The sequence below is a fragment of the Varanus komodoensis genome, unplaced genomic scaffold (genome assembly GCF_004798865.1).
Source record: "Varanus komodoensis strain SLA01 unplaced genomic scaffold, ASM479886v1 scaffold53, whole genome shotgun sequence".
NCBI lineage: Eukaryota > Metazoa > Chordata > Lepidosauria > Squamata > Varanidae > Varanus > Varanus komodoensis.
This window is the reverse complement of record NW_025336126.1, coordinates 759,548-781,104: the sequence shown is the minus strand read 5'-3', so window position 1 is coordinate 781,104 and position 21,557 is coordinate 759,548. Positions and strand designations below refer to the sequence as shown.

The 21,557-nt window shown below is 45.8% G+C and overlaps 3 protein-coding genes across 3 annotated transcripts in view; 1 reads left to right on the top strand and 2 right to left on the bottom strand.

The window, feature by feature from the left end:
* Window positions 1-470: 470 nt before the first annotated feature.
* QPRT (quinolinate phosphoribosyltransferase) lies at window positions 471-8,284 on the bottom strand. The gene is made up of 4 exons (XM_044448012.1): window positions 6,328-8,284; window positions 4,033-4,589; window positions 1,912-2,043; window positions 471-1,125 (listed from the first exon to the last, which is right to left on the bottom strand). Exons 2-4 carry the CDS (start codon window positions 4,582-4,584, stop codon window positions 904-906), a joined length of 906 nt encoding a protein of 301 aa, XP_044303947.1. The 5' UTR covers window positions 4,585-4,589; window positions 6,328-8,284; the 3' UTR covers window positions 471-903.
* A 601-nt stretch (window positions 8,285-8,885) lies between these two features.
* DCTPP1 (dCTP pyrophosphatase 1) lies at window positions 8,886-13,962 on the top strand. Its single transcript, XM_044448015.1, has 5 exons — window positions 8,886-8,964; window positions 10,308-10,607; window positions 11,581-11,708; window positions 11,862-11,972; window positions 13,070-13,962. Exons 2-5 carry the CDS (start codon window positions 10,320-10,322, stop codon window positions 13,296-13,298), a joined length of 756 nt encoding a protein of 251 aa, XP_044303950.1. The 5' UTR covers window positions 8,886-8,964; window positions 10,308-10,319; the 3' UTR covers window positions 13,299-13,962.
* SEPTIN1 (septin 1) overlaps window positions 13,933-21,557 on the bottom strand; it is a 12,264-nt gene continuing 4,639 nt past the window's right edge. The window contains exons 7-13 of the mRNA XM_044448011.1: window positions 18,736-18,870; window positions 17,872-17,989; window positions 17,227-17,328; window positions 17,028-17,127; window positions 16,775-16,940; window positions 15,519-15,603; window positions 13,933-14,339 (exon numbers count right to left, since the gene is read on the bottom strand). Coding sequence (XP_044303946.1) covers window positions 14,259-14,339; window positions 15,519-15,603; window positions 16,775-16,940; window positions 17,028-17,127; window positions 17,227-17,328; window positions 17,872-17,989; window positions 18,736-18,870 — 787 coding nt within the window. The 3' untranslated portion in view covers window positions 13,933-14,258. The remainder of the gene's footprint in view (window positions 14,340-15,518; window positions 15,604-16,774; window positions 16,941-17,027; window positions 17,128-17,226; window positions 17,329-17,871; window positions 17,990-18,735; window positions 18,871-21,557) is intronic.

Here is a 21,557-nt window from a genome sequence, read left to right as displayed (position 1 = left end):
AGCATTGTTAGGGTTTCTTCTGCGTTTCAGTGTATTTGGAAGGAGGTTCAGGGAATCCTTCTGTTATGGCTGGAGGAAACATGGAGTGGCGCATATTGGCTTTTGACAGGGAAAGTAGGGTAGTGCTGGGAAGCGTACTGGAATGGCAGGAAATGTGCCATAGAAAACTTTGCTTAGAGGGATGCCATACGGTGAGAAGAGCAGGAGTACTGTGGAGAATGTGTGTGAGCTATTTGGGAGCCCAGATGGTTCAGGCAAAGGTGTTGCCCACTGGTTGCAAGTGGAGCTAAAGCCAAGGGTGGGTGGCCACCTCTTTTCCCTTCTTTCTGCCACTTTTCTCTTCCATTTTCTGCTATGACTTTTCTCTCTCTCTCTCAATCTCTCTCTCTCTCTCCTCCCCAATGGGCTGGGCATAAAAGGGCAGGTAACAACATTGTTAATAATGAAACACCTTTTTAATAAAATGTGTTTTATTGGCTAGCTTACCAAAACCACCAGCAACAGGAAGCAAGGAGGTGCAGCAGGAAAAAACTCCACCCATTTTAGTTGCCACTTGAGATGCAGCAATCACACCTGTATCTTTAAGAAGCTCTGAGAACAGGGGAAACCGTGGTAGATTCCACTTTGCTGCCACACTGCTCCAGGCAAGTCCAAGGAAGAAGAGAACAGGCAGAAGGACTGCTAGGGCACACCCTGTCACTTGCTCTGGATCTTTCCGGGGTGCAGGCATGAGGCATAGGTCGGTACCTGGGCCAATGGGCCTGCTGGCTGGGGATAATGGGAGTTGTAGCCCAACACATCTTGAAGGCATCAGGTTAGAAGGCATCCCCACCTCCTTCACACCCCACTGAACAACCTTCCCCCGATTTTACTGGGACTTTAAGTGTCTCCCATCTCGAGGGCTCAGAAGACAAAATTTCGCAGGGGTGGCTTGGGCACCCGGTCCCGGCAGATCTTGAGGGAGAAATCTACAGCTTTGGCCGACTGGGTGAGGCAACCGAGGGAGACCACGTCGATGTTGGGTCCCACAAAGCGGGCCACGTTATCCTCGGTGATTCCCCCACTGGCTTCCACTGTCACATGGGGGAAGGAGGCCTTCAAGGCACTGGCCGTGGGATGCAAGTCCTGCAGGAGGAGAACAAGGGGATTACCAGGAGCCGAGGCCGAGTCTGCTCAAGGACTCACCGTCTGGGGAGGGAGGCTTTACGTGGGAAGGCAAGCTACAGTGCAGGGTTCAAACCGCACAGAGAACTGTGTGTGTGGAACAATTTCCACGTAGGCTTTTAAGATGGTTTTAAACACATCAGCAGAAACACTCATTTGAGGGGTGGTGAAGGTGAAAACAAGGACATTTCATAAGCCAGAACCTGTGCAGATAATCAAGCATAAGGTGAGGGGTTTTGCTCCTTGTTTGAGGCGGAAAGATTTTTATGTGAAAGCCCCCCCTACCCCATCCCCTGGTGCAACTGTAACACTTTGATTAAAGCATGTTTGTATGCCACCTTTGACTATGTAAACCGCTTTGAGAACTTTTTGTTTAAAAGCGATCTACAAATATGCTAAACAAACAAATAAATAATAAAATCGAACCAAGCTCAGAAGCGGCCAGGTCTTCTGTTTCCAGAAAAAGCCAGCTTGACAGAGCGTTGCAGGGGAAAATACATAGATTTAAAAACATGCTTAACCAAACTTGGTTGGGAGGGGACACAAATCCATGCTGGAATCAGAGCTGGGTACATGCGTGTCAGTAATAAAACAAAGTAGACAAATTCTGAAGAAAGAGGACATTGTGTTGCAGGTGATGCTGTTAAAGTAACCCTGCTCTACACAACCACTTCAAAACACTTTTTTTTTTAAAGAAAGGGGAATTTCCATTTCCTAATTTGGGCCCATCTTGTCCCAGCCAAGTACCTCAGAAGCAAAATTGTCCAACATGATAATATCAGAGCCACATTCTGCTGCTTCCAGAGCCTCTTCCAACGAGCAACATTCCACTTCTACCTTCAGAGCAAAGCCTCCAACACGCCGGGCACTTTGGACGGCCTACGGGATTGCAAATATTGAAAAACAGAGAGACGGAAGTTGGTCTCCAGTTATTTTGGAGTACAGTTCCCGCAATCCCTGCTCACTGGCTAGTGTTTGTGTGTATTCTGGTGCAAACCATCTGGAGGGCACCTGAATGCATGTCCCTTGGGTTATACTAAGGCATACAGAAGACAAAGAGTTATGTACACTTCTTTGAGAGCAGTGAAGGAATTATGTCCATTGGGTAGAATATGGGAGACGTGTTGACTTTTCTATGGAAGGACTGCATGCAGGCAGTCTGTGGTGAAGTTTATGCGAGGTCTTCCATGAGAAAAAGTGTGCCCACTACACAGCTAATAAGACTGAGTTCCCAGTCAGCTAAAGTGGTGGGTCTTCTGGTGGCTGTGGGATGGCCAGTTAAATATAAGTGCTGGTGATTCTGCATTAAATCCATAAGAAAGCTTTTCCCAACTTGGTACCTTTTGGATGCCAGAGCCTTCTGTTCCCACCAGCCCCAGCCAGCAGGGCCAACACTTAGCAGTGATAGAAATTATGGTCCAAAACATCTGGAGGACATCAGACTGGGAAACGCTGCCATAAAAGGGTGGGTGAAAATTGGTAACTATTTAGTCACTTAAATTTTTCATTTAGAGCCCAAGCCAGATGTGTTAAATGTGAGTTTCATTTGATGTGTCTTTGTTCTGAAGAGGTGAAAAACGGGAGGGTCATGACAGAGGGAAGGCAATATTGTCTGGGCCAATTAAATTGCGTGCATGAAGCACAGCAAAGGCACAATCAGTTGTGTAGTGGTCAGTTTTGAAATGCAGTTCCTCATTGCAGCAGCCCGCACAGGCATGTGCCCCAGGAAAGTCCAGAATTGCAGGCAGCTGTGTTAATCCCTGTCAACAAACCAGTTCTAGCAAATTTATCTCCACCGGGAGTAAAGGAAAAGGTTCTGAATGAAGTCCAGGCTGTCCTGAAATGCTTTGAATTACAACAGAATTACTGTTGTTGCAAAACTTCCCCCTGTACCTGTAATTTTTAATTGATTATTTAATTAATTGAAATTAATATATTTTCATGTTGTTAGCTGCTTAGAGAGCCCTGTTAGGCTATTCAGCGGCATATAAATGTGAAAATAAATATACAAATAGATTAGCCTAGTTCCCACACATACAGAAGTACCGTGAGCATTACAACTAATGGAAACAGGGAATTTGGTGGGGGGGGGGGATGAAAGGTGGGAGAAGACATCAGGGTTCCTTCTAATAAAAAAAGTGCCAGTGCTCTGATCCTGCAGCCTGGCTCCACTGCACCACCAGGCACAACAGACGCACCCCAGCAGAGCATCAGGAGAGCCTAGTCCAAGTTGGGGTGCTTCCAAGCAGAGGACTCCTAGCTGTAATTTGCTTTTCTGTTGGCCTCACCAGTCTCCTCTCTGGGAAATAGCTGTTTTGCGACTGGTCACACCCATCATGGCACCTCCACCTCATTTTGCAACCATTTTGCGAGAGTACCTATGACGAGCCCTGAAAATGCCAAGTGTGCACGTTGACCCCAAATGTTTGGGATCTGGGACTTTGTCCTACCAGCTGGAAGACATTCTGTAGGTATTCAATCCTTTTCTAACAGATTTTGTGTAGTAAGAAAAACGAAGAAAGCAGCAGTGGAAAAATGTGCAAACTTTACGAGTGAAAGATGACAATGTCAGGGTCCCATCATCCCCATGAAATTCTGTGTTTGGGCTAGGCTTGTACAACAGAAGCCTTGTCTAGAAGTACCCAAAATGTGTGACTACTTTACATACCATCTAAAGGCTTTGACCACAGCAAATTTGGTGGCTATAGCACCAAGCCTCTTTGATTTGCTTAACAGCCAGTCTGTTAAAGAGTTCTGAGGAACCTAAAAGTTGCACCTAGTATTCTGTGGCATTTTGCAGTGCTATAAGTTCTGGACTTGCTTTACTATGGGCCCATGTGTCTTCCTTTGCTTTTTTTGTGTTCTCACCTGTGTGATGCTCCCTGATGCCCACACATGGTTGTCCTTCAACATGATGAGGCTCCCCAAGTCGTAACGGTGGCAGGAAGCTCCTCCCACAAGGAGGGCATGTTTCTCCGGCAAGCGGAAGCCAGGCGTGGTCTTCCTTGTCCCAGCCACTTCTCCATGCCAGCCAGCTTCTCCCGCCGCCCGACACGCCTTTGCTGCTGATGTGGCAACAGCGCTGCAGCGGCCGATGCAGTTCAGGGCCACTCGCTCGCCCAGCAGGAGATCTTTGGCTTGCCCATGGACTTCAGCTACTTGGGTAACTGGTTCAACCCAGGCCCCCTCGGACTGACGCCATTCCACGGTGCAGCCCACCTCGGCAAAGACTGCTTCGAAGAACGGGAAGCCAGCTAAGACTCCTGGTGACTTGCAGAGCAGCGTCGCACACTCCTGATGGTCGCCCACGGCATAACCGGCATAGTCAAAGCCAGGGGCATCTTCCTGCAGCCAGTCACGGGCCAGCTGATGCAGCCGGGCTTTGGGGAGAAGGTGTGAAAGATTTGGGCGGGAGGCCATGAAAACTGGAGAGAAGAAACCATAGAGATCTTGGCCAAGGCATACCAGAGAAAGCAGCAGGAAATTAACAGTGCCACCCAGTGGTTAGAATGATGGGTGCAGCTTGTTAGCTCATGTCTTACAGCACCTCTTTCTGCTGAGTGGATTAGGGTATTTGAAGCATTGATTTATTTTGAGACATGTCATTATGTTTGAGCCCTTGTATGGTTGTAGACTACAAAGGATCCACTGTCCACTTGGCTGAAGGGGGCAGTGGGCCATGCATGGTTGTATAATGGGATACCTCTTATGCATTACCCACCAAGGCAAATGTGGCTGCAGAATGGTTGCTGCTGTCAAGTTGTGTGTTTGATAGCCTGGAATGGCTGGATCATTCATGGCGCTTTGGGCTTCTCTGGGTGAGGCTGTTAAACCACCCCTGCCATGTCGCTGAGGAATAAAGAGCAGGTCCTTTGTACATACATTTCCCCCCCAAGAGTTGTTTTTCTCTGGCTTTCTATATATCCCATTACACAAGCATATGGTGGTGCTGTTGTATTGCCATGATAAAATAGAAATATGAAAATCCATGATCTTCTCCTAATTCTCTGGCTCTTGCCTGCACACTTCATCTGGACTTCAACACTGGATTACTGTCCTGGTACCACTGCAGCAAGACTGCATTTGCAGATGAATGCTTTTCAAATATTTTGAACTGGACACTGTCTAAACATATTCCACCTTCTGAACCCTATTTCGCTCTTCTAATACCGAAAAATCACAGCAGTAGCTAGCACTGACCTTTTTTTTGTTATGCAATATCAATATAGAGATAGAAGTGGGCCCAACCACAAAGTGTGGCCGTGTAAAGGGACCCAGGTCATGGTTTTTGCCAGTCTGCCATGTCCTTACCAAAATATTCCATTCCTTTCTCTCTCCCTCTCCCTCCCCACATTGGCATTGCGGCCACTAACCATATTAACTTCTCATGGGATTGCTTGAGGCCTCTTCCTCCTGCAATCTTTTTCTAAAGGTGTTTGCATTTACACAAACCTTGGTGTTCCCCTTGGCCTAATATCACCTCCTTGTGCATGACTGGTACTCATTTGAAGAATGAGTTCATTATTTATATATCTATATATCTATATCTATATCTATATCCTTTAAAGGAGTCACACAGCAGAAATGGTGTACTGTTTATGCAGTGAAAAGTTGGGGTAGGGAAGTCCTCCATTGTGTTACTTCTGCCTCTAGGAAACAACCCTGATTGTAGTTTTAAAAAAAAGAGTCTTAAGATCTATTGTACTTTCACCCAAAAGAAAACACTAACTGGAGCCACTATTTCTCTCTGCTGGAGGAAACAGGGAACATACCATGGTATTTTAATTCTTACAGTTCAATAATCCGCAATAGGGTTAGGTGCCGTATGTGAGTCCCAGTCAGTTACATGATTCCATATAAAATTCTAAAAGAGGGTTGCTGTAAGAGACACCTCTGTTTCCAGGACAAGCTAATGCTGGCGGTGTGTGGTTGTTCTGGACTTTAAAACCAAAAGCATCAAAGGAATTCTTTAAAAAGAAGCACAAGAGATACTTCCCCAAAACAGAAACCCAAGGAAACAAACTAGCTGCAGTTCCCCTTCGCTGAAAAGGAGATCAAACAAGGCAGTTTTTCTGTGCTTCTTGGTGTTTATTCTATGAGCTCTACAATTCTGTAGATTCCAGAAGAAGCTAATTAAAAGAGGCAATTAAAAGAAACTCTTACCTGAAGATCCAAGCTCCGAAATGTGTCTCCTCAATTTTTTTGCCTTGCTCAACTGGTTTGCACAAGAAAAATTCCTGAATTCCTGAGGGGTGGGAGGTGGCACTGTGAGCAGTGGGATGTGGGCTAGAATGATTTTGGCACTTTGGACCTTTGCTTTTTCTGGTACAAACAGCCTCTCTCATGCCAGGCAGAGCAGCTGTTCAATTTCTATTAATCTGAACTGACTGTAAAATAATTGTGTAGGCAAAGCAAGGCATTTGCATGCTATTTTGCTCAAGTAAATTGGGGAACAAATCGTTTGTTTAGGAAAGCAGTATTGTGCACAAAGATTTCATCTCTTTTTTTCCTACAGTTCCCAGATCCTGCTGTTGTTGGCTAAGGCTCCATCCCTATCTACATTTCCTCCAAACTTTACAGGATTACAGGACCAGGGTGTACAATTACTATCCTAGGTGCACTTCCTTCACAGTTAGTCCTAAGGAATTTAGAGGGACTTACTTCCTGAGTGAAACATATAGGAATGTGCTGTAGCCAACCAGCCCCAAAATGTTTCCTAAGTAGGGCTGACAATGTATGATTTTAAAAACACCTGCTATTTGTGCAGAGTTAGAAGGGCAGGAATGGACTCTAGCAGAGCCTGCTGGGTTTGACAGTACTGGCCTAGTAAGTGCAGCACTAAGCATGTATATTTAGAAGGAAGTCTCACTATGTTCAGCTGGGTGTACTCTTAAGGAGTTGTTGACTGCAGCCAAGGCCTCCAACCTGAGCTCAAAATGCACGTAGCTTGTTCAACAAACAATCGGACAACTGAGCAAACTTAAGGCCAGATTATCTGAGATTATCTTGGGCGGATGGTACATCATGTTTAGCAACTCTGTAACTAGAAGTCTCACCCAATTTCAACTTCTGTTAAAGACTTGAGCATGAATATTTGGGTTACCACTATAGTTGCCAACCATTTTTACTTCCTCCGTTGCTGTGCTATGAATAGCTGTGTAAAGCACATATTAAGCATGCAGGGAAAATTTTCACTAGAAAAAGGTGCTGGCTCTTGTTACTAAAAACCCGGGAGTGGGGCCAGTCAGTGGTCAGCGATGTAGTTTTAGATGCTGAACTTGGGGGTCTGACAGGGAGCCCCTCTTTTAGATGGCCACTGTGAAGTAACAATTAACGTTTCTCTTGTGTTCCACAGCCACTGCCACACCAGGTGCTTCCGCATTCATATGTTAGGAGGATCAACAGACAATTGTTTACCAGCACTGTTTTTATATTTGTGTGCTTGCAAGTACAATTACATGCTTTTTGCATTTTGAATTCACACAAATCAGCATCATTACTACTATAAGGAATACAATGGAATTTGCTTCTACAATAAAATAGGCTTTCTTGTTCTTGTTAAGGAGGGGGGAAGGGTGAGTATCATTTTGTTGTAGGAAAAAATCATTTTTAAGTGAAAGTGATCAAATGAACACCTGTAGTCATAAACTTGCCCAGCCAGTCACTCTATAAATATACATGAGGGGACAAGCAGAGAAAGCATGTTGCAGAAAGCACTGCTGGCCCCAGGGCCACCAACCCCGTCGCCTTTCACTCACGGGTGGGGGTGTCACCTGGAGTTCCCCTGGGCTTTGGCTCTCCAGTCCAGCCTGGCTGCATTACTGCCAGAATAAAGGCAAAAGGCGATCCAGGGAGAAGGTGGACAAGAATCCTCTCTTCCCAAAGATTCTGCATTGTGGTGGTGAGCGTGCTGAGCAAATGAAACGGGCTCCAACAAAAGCACATTTTTAATCAAAGGACTGGTTTAAGCACAGCTATCTTCCAGCTACATGCTTCACGGTCACCGCTCTCTGACAAACCCTCAGGGTTCCTCCTCCTTTTCTGGTGTTTATTGGCGAAGGCCCAAAAGCTCCGTTACCGCCACCTACTGACGACAGGGGAAAAAAACTCAAATCCCTAACTAAACTACAGGCCTGCAAAAGTTCCAACACGCAGACAGCCCCAGAAAGCGAAAACCCCCGCAAGTTTTCTGCCGGGTCGCCCAGTGCCTTGGCTACGACGCCCTTCCCCACTGGGTGCTGCCAGGGAAGGACAGTCGATTGCTTATGAATCGGCTGTTCTATGGCCATTGCAGAGCAACGTCCGCACCTATTGGCTAGGTAAGTTCAGCATCTGGTCTGTGATTGGCAGGGACTGGGAGTGTGGAACGGCCGCTTAAGAATGGTTTGGAATGTTTTTCGCCTGCATCCGGCAGGGCTCGCAAAGTCTTTGAATGTCAATGGACCATTTCCTCCGGCTTGGTTAGTTTCTCTGTTACCTGATGCCCTCCTTTGATGATCTCTTTCCTAATTGGACACTCTTCGCGCTTGTCTCAGAGGGAAAGCAAACTCCAGCCCCACCTCTCTCCCCCACTCCTCTTATGATTGGTTACTGTGCTCGCGAACCTTTTGCCGGCTGCCTTGGATTGGGCCAGGGGTAATTACGTCATAGTGCGCTATCCACTTGGCGACTGAAAATCGGCAAGGGCTCGGCCTCTGTGTTGAACCCGGGAAAAGTCCCACGTGGCTTACTGGAAGCGGATTTGTTCACTTGGGGGGATCTTTCCCGGTAGACTCCGGTTTGTTATCAAGGACAATCCAGGTAAGGGAAGACCGCTTTTCCTTCCCCATTCAGCACTCAGGCATGAGGTAGAAGCTGCCCCCTGGATCGTTGCCCAAGAAGGCATCTGGTGCAACTTTAAGACCATTAACTCTCACCAACAAGTGAGGTGAAGGTGGGTCCGGAAAGTCTTTCCCAAAGAAACATGTCAGGAGGAGGAGGAGGCCCGGCTTGAGGATAGAAGTAGGAAGTTCCTTTTAGCCACAGTGCCCAACTTGGTATCCTCCAGCCAGTCATGTTGGATGGGGGCCACTGGGAGTTGCAGACCAACACAACTGCAGGGCACCAGGTTTGGGCAAAGATGTTTTGAGCCTTCACAGCTGATAAATTTTAATGAGTGTTTAACTTCTGAGTGCCTCAGGCCTGGCTGTTTCTATGAGGCAGCTTCCTGACAGAGGTGACTGATATCAGGAACGCTTTTGTGGAACAAAAAGTGAAAAGAAATTAGAGCCAACATGTGGACTACCTGGGAATCACACCTCTCTGTCAGAAAGGACATTGCTTTCATCCTTTTTGCAGATGCTCAGAAACATTCCTTTATGCATCATGATTGGAGCCTTTATATGAAAAGCAAATGCTCTGTGCTGGAGAGCCCTGCATTCTGTCAGGTCCTAATTATGGTGATGATAACAAGAGCAGAAATTCAGGGGATTGTGTATTTCAAAGATTAGGGCTAAGCTGGACTGTGCCCATTGTTATTAATTTCGGTGAAAGTCATGTCATACAAAGAAAAGCAGCCATGCTGGGGAAAAGAAAACAAACTAAAAGCCATATACCATAATACCTTTATTAAGCTAAATCAGATACCCCAAAGAATGTGCATGTTTTCAGGACCTCCATATCTCATTACCAGACAAATTGTTACAAAAAGATTATCAATTTAAGACTGTGATATCCAGTCAGCCTCCCCTGCGGCTTCTGCTGAAGTGCTTTTTGTAACATTGGGCTGGATGAAGAGATCTAGAGGGCCCAGAAGCTTGCACATTTTTTGTGATCTTTGAATTGGCTTAATAAGGATATCACACTACATAAATTTGGCAACCACATGTGCCATTTGTTCGATGGGAGATGCATCAGCACCTCCATGTGTACCCACAGTGAAGAAGCCACAATTTCTCACAGGGTCCCGTAGTGTGGTCACAGGGCAAATAACCACATAAGCATCATACCCACCAAGATAGGCATGACTTTTGAGCTACTTCCCCCTGTAAGAGCAGCTTCTGCAGTGGAAACTTTGTGCTGTGTGAAAGAGGGTAGTTGCACCTAAAGTGATCATCCCACCTGGCTGATAACCACCATTTTATTAAGTGAGCCTTCTCTTGCAGACGTGGTTCATCATGGCCTTGTCAAAGAGGGGCAAAGATGAAGAAACGTTCTACAGAGGCTGGGAGGAGGAGGAGGCTCTGAAAGGCTGGGTTCAGCCCGTGGCAGGAGACGAGAGCAAGGCGGCCTGCCGCTTCTGTGAATGCGAGATGCGTGCTGACTACACTGACCTCCAACAGCATGCAGCCACCGCCGAACATCGAAATCGTGCGCCCCTGGGCAGTTCTGTGCCCCTTGCTAATGAGGGGGTTTGTGCTTCTAACGGTTCTGGTAGTGCAACCACCTTGTTCAAGAGGACAGAGGTAGCACATAGTATACATGAGTGGTGTGTGCATGTGTGTGCAGGTATGCTTTGGTGTTTACAGAAATATTTTTTGGGAGGTTCTGAAACTGTGGAAATGTGCTGTTCCTGCACTGATCCAGCCATCACATTTGTTAACAGTCTGCTCCTGCTAAATCCAGGGAGGGATGCCCTCTTGCATCATGAAGCACCCCTGGCCCTCGGGGCTTTGTGGAAGGCTTGCTCTTCAGGCCTATCTTTTGTGGAAGCCTGTGCAGTATTTCGGATGGAGAAAGTATGCTGGGGAAGCAGAGAATATTTGCTGACCTTCACGGACTGCAACTAAGAGTGCAACTGAGGACAAAGTGTGTGTGTGTGTGTGTGTGTGTGTGTGTGTGTGTGTGTGTGTCCATGTGCCTGTTTCCACAGCAAGGGAAGAACCATGCCTGATGTCAGGTGCTCAGTTCCCGAGTTTGACACTTTATTTTAAAGACTTCTAACCTAGCTTTGAGGATGCACTGCCCTCATTAGGCAAACCCACAACAGAAAGAAAATGTGTCTCAGGGTGCTGGTAAAAGCAGTCTTGTATTCCAAGACAAGCCTAGGATGACCTTGATGCCTTGGCAGGCTCTTACAAGTGTGGGCAGCCCTTCAGACAAGCTGGTCCCGAACCATTTAGCGCTTGAGCAGCCAAAACCAGCATCTTGAATTGGGTCGGGAAACTCAGTCTTGGGACGAAAGGATGGCAATGCAGAATGGGCAATCGGCATATCAGGGGCCGAATAGCAGGTGCAGCAGCATGAAATTGGATTCTGGTCTGTGGCAGTGTGGTTCCGGCATCAAAGCCCTCCGCTCACTTGCTGGGAGCAGGAGAGCTGCGCTTGACTGAACACGGCTCTTTGCTTTCAGCCTGTGTCCCATTTTTATCTGGAAACAGCAGAACTTTCTTTATTGGTCCAAGTAAATGCTCCTGTTACTGTGACTTCCTTTGGCAGGCATCGCACTCCTCTACTTCATCACCAGAGACAGAAGATGGAGAGACAGATGAGATCATGGTGGGCAACGGAGTGGGGAATTCAGACGCAGCTTTTCGGTTCAGCACAGCGCCCACCTTGGAAGACATGTGAGACACTCACCGTGTCGTGCATGCTCACCCCGAGTTTCCTCCCTCTTTGATTCCTCCCTGCCTCTCCTCCATCGGGGCCCAAGGGCATTACTCCTTCCCCTGCCATCTTCTGGGCCTGCTCTCATCGCCATGTCTCTTTGTTTCCCACAGACGAAGGCTCCAGTCTGCCTTTGCAACTGAGCGAGGCTGGGGAAAGTATCACCAACCTCGAAATCTGCTCCTTGCCCTAGTCGGGGAGGTTGGAGAATTGGCAGAGCTCTTGTGAGTACCTATGACAGAAGTGCAGATTGAGTCCCAGGGCAGTATTTGGGAGAGAATGAGGGGAGGAGGAAGAGACTTAAATCTTCTTTGGGTAATGCCAAGGTAAATTCTGGAGGGAGGGTGTGTGACTGCAGCATAGAATCATGAAATACTAAGTTGGAAGGGGTTAGAGGGTCATCTGGTCCAATTCCCTGCTCAGAGCAGGACTCCAAATTAAACCATCCCTTTCAGCAGTGGCCCATCCCCCATGAGCACAATAATTCACGGAGAAGTGTCTCTATTTCCTAATTTCCATGAATTGGGTAAGAGACTGGATATTTGAAATCAGAATAAAATTGTAAAATACAGAAAAGACCACTCCCACATGAAGTTAAAAATGCAGCACTTAAACTGCAACAAAACTAAAATGCTAGTTTAATTTTTTTTAAATCACCTGGACCTACTCTTACTGTGCAATCCAGTGATGCTTCCTGTTACTCTTTGAACACAACTTCGGGTAAGTGCGGCACTTTGGAGTGAAAGGAATGAGGCCGAGGTGCTGCCAGATCCCGCCTATGTTGGTGGAGCATATTCCTCCCCATCCCTAAAAGCCTGGCTCTGAGGTTACTCTCGTGACCTCAGAGCCAGAGCCGGCATGGTTCTTTTGGTGCTGGCTTGCAAGGGCACTCTGCATTCAGAATTCCCAGCCCTGATTTCTGAGCAAACTCCTGAGGTCAGAGCTGGGGATCAGAATTGTCCTTTGGCCTCTGAGACTCCGTCTAGCAGCCAGAGGGCTGTGCCCTTAGTAAAGCTATTGCTATCCCTATTTTGCTAGCTGCTTTACTGAAAGGATTGTTTGCGTCCCTCTAGGTTGTGGGGTTTGCTAGATTGCTGCACCGCGTAGTCCAGTTTTATTGTTACATCAGTTGTTAATGCTGAATTCTACCAAGCAAACACAAAATGAAGGTCTGTAGGCACTCAGTTTCTTACTGCATTCCTGTGAATAGGATACAGACCACCCCACAGGTGAATTTTGCAAGAAACTTCTGGTCTTTCTCTAACTGCTCTCTGGCTAAGCTTTTGCCTTTGCCCTGGTGTTTTTGTCTGTTGTCCTTTAGCCAATGGCGGGAAGAAGCCCCCGAGGGCCTCCCAGGGTGGACAGTATCAGAGCGTGATGCCCTCTCCGATGAGCTCAGCGATGTCCTCATCTACCTGGTAGCCCTGGCAGACAAATGCCACGTGGACTTGCCGTCTGCTGCTCGCCGCAAGATAGAGAAGAACCGGCTCAAGTACCCAGCTGAGAAAGTCTATGGATCATCCAAGAAATACACGGAGTATCAGAAATAAAAGCAACAACGGCTTCTTTCTTTCATCCAGGAGGCAGGAGACTTCGTGGAAGTGGCCACCTCTAGTCCCAAATTGCAAGAATCCAATGATGTAGTGACTTAAGGCCTCATTTGGACAAAGGGTCTGAAACAGTCCTAGCTTCCTTTTAGTCCCCCAAGTTCTTATTCAAAGGCACTGGTGTGGGTGTGTTGTCTTATTTCAGGGCTGGGCAACTTGTGGTCATTCGGAGGTTGTTGAGCAAGAAGTCCCAGCAGCCTTGGCCACGGGGAGCACAAACTGCCCACCCGTGTTCTTTCTCTACCCTCTTTTTATAGAAGGACCTGTGGCCTCCGGATGTTGGGCTACAATTACTATGATCCCTGGCCACTTAGTTATTAAAACTACCCATAGGATCGCTTGGTGCTGTTTACCACAACACCAGCGAGGACATGTGAATGTGACGTGATGTCAGTAGAAATAAATGTGTTCCTGAATAAACTCATCAGATGGGGCCTGTATGGGAGTGTTTGTCTGGAGATGGATCAGTGGGTCTAGCAGCATAGATGCCCCTACATTTGGAGAACAGTATTTGGTGATCGATGAAGTGTGGGAGTGCAGATGTACAGAAATGATTTGGGAGCCATCTGGAAGCTAGTTCTCATAAAACAGATTTTATTTTTGTTGACAGTTCTTGCATTTTTCTTGAAACATTACTATACCTGTGAGTTAGCACTACTGAGAGTAAGTGGAAGAAAGCACAAGGCTATATGGGGGAGACAGAGGTATGTTAACTAGTGGTGTGCTTAAGGGGTCTTTTCCTCCCTGTTCCACAAAGGTGCAGTGTACACATTAGCACAGACACTGCTGTTTGTAAAGCTAGTGGTCCTCTTCGGACCCTCGTCATGTGGAAGTAGCTTGGAGTCTCCATCTGTCTCCTCTCCGGAGTCCCGTGGCAGCATGGGAGGAGGGCTCCACAGCATTTCAGAGGCTGTCACACTGCTCCCCCTGACTCTGCAGCATCTGTGCCTGCATCCTCTGGAGCATCTCCTGCATCCGGCGGAGCTGGACAAAGGACAGAGAGGCTGAGATTCCATTCACCCTTGGTAGAGCCAGCCACAGATCACAGAAACCTGGGATGCTGCCTTATACTGAGTTGGGCCATTGGTACTGATGGTACTGATGGGCAGTGGTTGCCCAGGGTCTCAGCAGGAGTCTTTCCCAGCCCTGCCCAGGGATGCTCAGAATTGAACCTGAGATCTGCATGCACTGAGCTGCAGCTCCTCAACACACGCCCATTGGCCCAGGGCTGCTGAAAGGTGGTTGCTGGGGGAGGTGGGGCATGGGGGGTGTTAATATGCATGTAAAGGGAGCCCTCTTGAACGGAGTCGATTCTCGAGTCTTGTCTAGAGGCCCACAGATTTCATCAGCCTGCAGAGAAGTTCGGAGTCTGTCACCCCTCCTTCACAGCCAGTGTGGAGATGCAGGCTATTAGCCTCTGCAGAGTATTTTAAAAAAGGTCTTTACTAAGCCAACAGGGTAATCTGGCTTTGCTCTGCTAGCAGGCTTTGTTCTCTGCTTTTTGTAGAGAAAGGGACTCATTCTCCTCTGCAGCTGGTACAAACCCAGCAGGCTGGCAGAGCAAGGATGGAGCAACCCATCCCTCCTCTGCCAGTCCATGCAGCATTCCTGGCCCCTGTGAGCTGTTAAAATTGGGGTGGATTTTTTTCACACTGAGGACCAAATTCAAAGCTATCGGGGGCCATATTCCAATGGTGGAAAGCCACATACATAAGAAAATACCAGCATGTTTTAGTGTAAAGCTTTTCTGCCAGCAACAGCCCTCAGAAACATTTCAGCCTGTTAGAATGAGGGATGGGGTGGGAAATTGCCCAAAAGCTAAGAAACCATCAAATGGAAAGCTGCAAGAATGCAGCATAGCAGAGAGTGTGTTGGTCTGAGCCAGTCACTGACTCTCATCCTAACCTACCTCACAGGATTGTTGTGAGAATAAAATGGAGAGAAGGGCTAGTTAAGCTGCCTTGGATGCCCTGTAGGACAAAGGGTAGGATATCGACATAATGAATGCCTAGAAGGCCAGATAAAAGCCCAGGTGGGTTAAATCTGGTCCCTACAAGTATTTAACCACCACCCTCCCATGTTAAATATTAGGTGGCAACAATCACTAAAAAGAAACTGCAAGGCCTCAAATGTACAACAGCCCCGCTCCAGACTGCATCTCACCTCCTCATCTTTCTCACGAATCAGTTTCTCGGTTTCGGCCAGAGGCAGGAGGGGCAGCTCGGTGGCACTCTGGCGTGACAGTTTCCTAGGGAATGACACAGACATGTCTGAATGCGGGCACCCTGTAGGCTTCACTGCAGGACCCTGATGGTGTCCTTAACGTGCACTTCACAGCAATGAAACAGCAGCCTGGTGACTGGGCCGCAAAAAGCAAGTCCCTGCTGCAAACCTCTCTTCTGCCATGAGCTCCCTAATGGCACAGTCCTATGAGTGTTTACGCAGCAACGACCGAACCCTTTAACTCCCAGCATTCCTCAGCCAACACGCTAAGGGGTTTTTTTCCTGTCTAAAAACATGCACAGGATTGTGGCCTTAGGCAAAATCCTCTCAGATTCAGTCACCCATCAACAGATTGGGGATAATACTGACTTATCCTACAGCAGGTGTGGGCAATTTATGGGCCTCCAAATGTTCTGCAATTTGGTGTTGTTGGCCAAAACAATTTGAAGAGCCAGGCATGGCCCACCCCTGTTCTAGAGGTCACAACAAGATAATGCACATGGATAGAGCATCTTGAACACTCAAAAGTACTGGGCAAGTGCAAAATACGGGTACTACTATTTTGGATTGCAGGCTTTGCTTTTGAAAGCTCTCTTTTTGTTCCGATCCCCTTGAATCTGAAAATGTTCCCACAACTCAATTAAGTTAATCAGAGGAGAGTGACTACATCACACAGCACAATCCTGTGTTGAAAAAAGCCACTCTGCAGTCAATGAAACTTATTCTCAAGTAGATGTATATATTTGTTCAATATACATACATGCACACTTATACCCCTCCTCTCTTCCCCAAATCTTACTTGCACTCTGTATAACAGCCTTCCCCAACTTAATATCCTCCAAATGTTTCCGACTTCAACATCCATCAGCCCAAAAACAGCATAGCTAGTGGTCAAGATCCTGAGAGGTGACCCCTGGAGGACACTAGGATGGTGAGGGCTATAATTTTCTTTGGAAATTAACTGAAAGAACTGGTCATTGACTGATTATTCGCTGCTATAGACTGAAAATGGACAATCCTATTTTGTAAATATCAGAGTGGAGAATGCAGTTAAGTGTCCTGATCATACATTTTCTGTTTTTAAATTCTTCACCAAAATCGCCTTCTGTCTCTGTATATATTCCCTAGCTGATCATCGGTATCCGTTGCCATCCCTCTCACTGGAGGAAACACAAGAGAATCCAGAATTTGCTTACGCGCGACTGCTGCGGTCCCGCACCCCAGTTCTGGTCAGGCTCTGAATGCACTGTGCACGGTAGTTCTCATAATGAACCTCGTGGGTGACATCCTTTAAGTCCTGCATATGGGTTTGAATCAACATGCTCCGTAGTTTGAGGAAGTCGCAATGAGAAGAGTTTTCCACTAGGGGGCAACCGAACAGGAAGTTGTCAGTAACAATTGCGGGTACAGTGCCCTCTGGTGAGCTTTTCCCCTTTTAGCATAACTTACCTTCCACTGTTCCCCAGGGGTATTGCCTTCCCCGGAACACTTTGTCCTTCAACTCCCTGACCACGTGACTAGATCCAATGACAGCAAAAGGAATGCTGTGCTGTTGGGGACATCAATTGGATTCACATCTTAATTCTCCATCTTTGTCACCCAATACTTCTCTTCCCCACAGTAGACTCATTTGCTGATTGGTTCTCACCTTCATGTCAACAACCTGAGCTTTGAACTCTTCATCTTCGTCTGAGTCACAGTCAGGGAACTCGTATATGTTGATCTGATTTTCTTCTAATTCCTGCCGGATCTGTGTGTCCAATTGAAGTGAAAGGAACTGAAACGGGAGTCCCCAGAATGGTGCCCTTGGAACCAACCAGGGTTCCTACTCCTCTTTTTAAAAATTGTGATTATTTTAACTCAGAGCCTATCATGCTGCAAATCAAAGTGCCAACTTCCTGCACCATGTGTACTTAATTTCAGTGGTGGTTTTGTGCTTTGACACTTAGATCTCTTCTGCTTTACAGAGGAGGTGTTTATGGTTAGGTTTATTTTAGTTTCACCAGTTTGCCTGAGAACATTCACTTCTCAGAAGTCACCCAGTATATGAATCAACAAGTCCACACTATGGGAACCATTTTGTGAGCATGTCTACATTTCCTGAAAATCCCAAACGGTCCTACTGATCTTAAAGACACAGAAAATGAAGCTGTGCAAGGCATGGCAGTAGGCAATGAGAATCCTGGTGTCAAGAGAGCCAGGTATTTTTATAGGATTTCCACTGGGGTATACACTTCAAACAGAAGGGATTTTTGCGGTGTGCACCCCCCCCCCCCCCGGTCAGAAATCTTACCTTCTCCTTCTTGTGTTGCACCTCTGTTGGAGTCAAGCAGTCTGCTTTTCCAATCACTGGCACAATGTTGACTTTGTCATGTATGGCTCGGAGGAATGCAATGTCTAGGGGCCGAAGCCTGTGACAGCAGGAGGAGGAGGAGGAGGAGGAGGAGGAGGAGGAGGAGGAAAGGAGGCAAAGGAAGTGTGACTTTTCATAGCACACAGGCAATCCTGCCTCTCGGCCCTGCTTGGGGCCCCAGATACAGGTAGACATGTTGAATAATTCAGGGTGAGGTACCTTTGCATTTGCTCAGTGGCACTTTATTATGCCACCCATCCAAGCATTGAACTGGGTGGTTGGGATGCATGATTTTTTAAAAAACTGTGCATTTTTGTTCCATTCATTTATTGATGGAATCAGTTTTTGAACCAGTTTTGTTCTACTTGCACAAATTTGCTAGTTCTACTCCACAAATATGACAAACCAGTCTGCACATCTGTGGAATCCATATGACTCTGAAAACAACAACACCAACTTTCTGAATCTGTAGGTTGGGTTTAGGTTTGGGAAATTGGATCTCATTTTGAAGCCACTGTGGATTTCTCTGGCATTCTTAGTAGATGGAGGGAATAAATGCTGGATCTGAACTCCAAAGAAGCTCCTGGTGTCTGTTATTGGGAGAACTGTCACTGCTTCAAGAGGTAAGAAGCCATGGCTTTAACTTACTTTGCCTCTGCATCCCGAGCCAACCTTCCCCAACCCAGTTGTCCTCCAGATGGGATGAACCACAATCCTCATCATCCCCAGCCATGTAGTCCAATGTATCTGGAGGGTGCCCATTTAAGCAAGACTGTCCAAATCTTAAAAATCTGTACATCATACCCATGTCCAAAAGGAGACAGGACATAAAGGCAGCAATGGACCCGTCCATCCTGAATGTTCTTGCGGTCCAAGCCACTCTCATCCCGAAAATACTGTTCAAACTGGCAATCAATGTAATGGGCAATTGGCTTCCAGCTGTAAAAAGAAAGATGTATGAGATGAAACAGGCTGAGCTTGTGAAAAAGATCTAAACCCTAGTGAGAATTGTACAGAAAACCGAACCATTTAACTGTTTGTTGACTTTTTAAAAATCAAACAGCATTTGCAATATTGCATGCTGCTCAAAGACTTTAGAAGAAAAAAATACCTTAAGGTGCAGTCTTATCCATGCTTAGGCATTTCTGTCTAAATATGCACAGGTTTCTGTCAATATCCTATCAGCAAAAAATAGTATTTGAAACATTCCTTGGATCTTGACATTTCAAACTTTGACATTTTAAACAATTCACCAGAATTCTGAATTTGGGTTACATGTAAGTTCCCTTTACAGGAAATAAAACACTTTCAATTCTTACATTCTATTCTTACATTCTAACGTCAAAATATCAAACTTGGACACAGTACCCCCTGGTGTGAAGATTGTGAAGAGCAGCATGGCTTGCCCTGCAAGGGCCTCCAGGATGTAGATCAGGTCTGTAGCATTCCTGCAAGAATCTGAGCTTGTGCAATCACGCAGTGTAGCTGGGAGCCCTGAAGGCTTCTCGACACTGCTAAGCCTCGCCACAGCAACATTAGCCTTTGCCGTGACTGCATCCATGTTCCTGCTCCTGCTTCCAGTATTGTCTCGATATCAGCTCACTTCCGCCTTGCCTCTAGTTCTACCACACCTTGCCAGGTATCTGATCCTTGCCTACTCCTGACCTCACCTGTGCCACTGATTCTGTCTTGCCTTGCTTGTATCAGATGTTTGCTTCTGAATCTGTCACATCTTGTCAGTATCTGGCCTTTGCTTGTTCCTGACTCTGCCTTTGCCTTCGGGCTTGCTATGCCTTGCTGGGTATCAGCACTTTCCTGCTGCTGGTTCTGCCTTTGCTTGCAGAGTTGCCAGACTCTACTGAGCATCTGAACTTCTCTCCTTGGCTGCCTTTGCTTTGCCCTGATGGCATCTGCCCCTTGCTTGTTGCTGACGTTGCCTTTGCCTTGTCACAGCAATGACGAAATCTCCACCTCTGTCACCCTGGTCTTGGTGCTCCAGCCACAGACACCTGCCACCAACTTGCCAGGCCTGACAATATTCCTTGATTCTTTCAGATGGTGCACACGTTTGCTCCTAGACTTTCCAGGTGTAACAGCTCCCCTAAGATTTTCATCTCCTTACTGTGGCTTTAGGGTAGCTTTCCAAAGCCTGGAGCCCTCCACCCATGACGCATGTGTGAACTCTCTTGAATGTATGTATGTATGTATGTATGTATGTATGTATTTATTAGAACATTTCTATGCCGCCCCTTGCCGAAGCCTCGGGCGGCTTACAGCACAATAAAATACAATAAAATACAAAAATAACAATATAAAATTAAAATTAACAATATAAAATAAATAAAAAAATATAAAAGATATATAAGAAGTCGCCCTGGCCAGATAATGTTCTGTCTCCTGCACTGTCAGAAGAAAGGAGGGCATATTTTTTGCACTCAATTTGCACAGAACTGCTCAGTCCTGGGTTCCAGTTTCCCCATATTAGACTATTAGACCCATTGTCCACCCGGAGATCCCTGAACTCCAGTTCCCATTGCCCCATCTGCATTTTTTTTTTTTGACAATCCTTAACAGTAACACAAGCATATAATCATCTTACAGCATGTACATCTTCTTTATAACAATTGCTCTATTTACACATCCATTCCAAATCTATTCCGCAAACTGATAAACAGATACTAGTGGGTTACCCAACATATTTATCTCACTATTTGATTCCATATTTGAGATCAGTAAAGGGTGCCGAATTTTAATGAAATTATCTCTTTTTATTTCACCTCTCAGAATTCTAGCCTGTGTAGTCAATTTCTCCATCAGTGCAATTTCCCATATTCTTCCCAAATATTTTTGAAAGGACAGCCCTTGACATCTTTCCAGTTACACACAATTTCTAATCTTCTCCCATGAGCATCTCCACCAGCTCTTTATCATTTAAATACTCATTCCCATTCATAAAGAGGGAGAATAATAGGAGATTTCATTAAAAATTATTTCTGATGTGATAACTTTTTCTAAGCATTTAATTACCACTTTCCAGAATAATTTCACTTTTGGACAAGATATCCATATGTGTTCAAGCAACCCTTTTATCCCACAATTTCGCCAACACATATTTGATATTTCCTTGTTTATTTTATGAAGTTTCGTCAGAAATAAATGCCATCTATGAATTGTCTTCAAGGCCATTTCCTTATATTGCAAATACTGATTTGTATAATTGAGTGTTCCATATTCCTGTTAACACCTTTTCTGGTATTTTAATATTTAAATTCATTTCCCATACTGGTTTTGTTCCCATATATCTGGTATTCTCATCTTTTACAATATTTTATTGAGATTAAACCCTTTTTTTTATAATTTCTGAGATAAATTTCTCAGAAATTTCCTGAGATAATTTTTTTTGCAACAATTTTAACTTATTCAGTTCCAGTTGCAATAGTAGGTTTTGGAACAAAAATAAAAATTTTGGCAGAATATGAGCTTTAACCACTGCAATTCTCCCTAATAATGATCATTTTAATTCATCCCATTTCTTAATTTTCTCTCTTATTTCATTATACATATATTTATAATTTCTATATGTCAATTGATTTATACATTTAAAACTAGAATAGCACAAGTCTAAA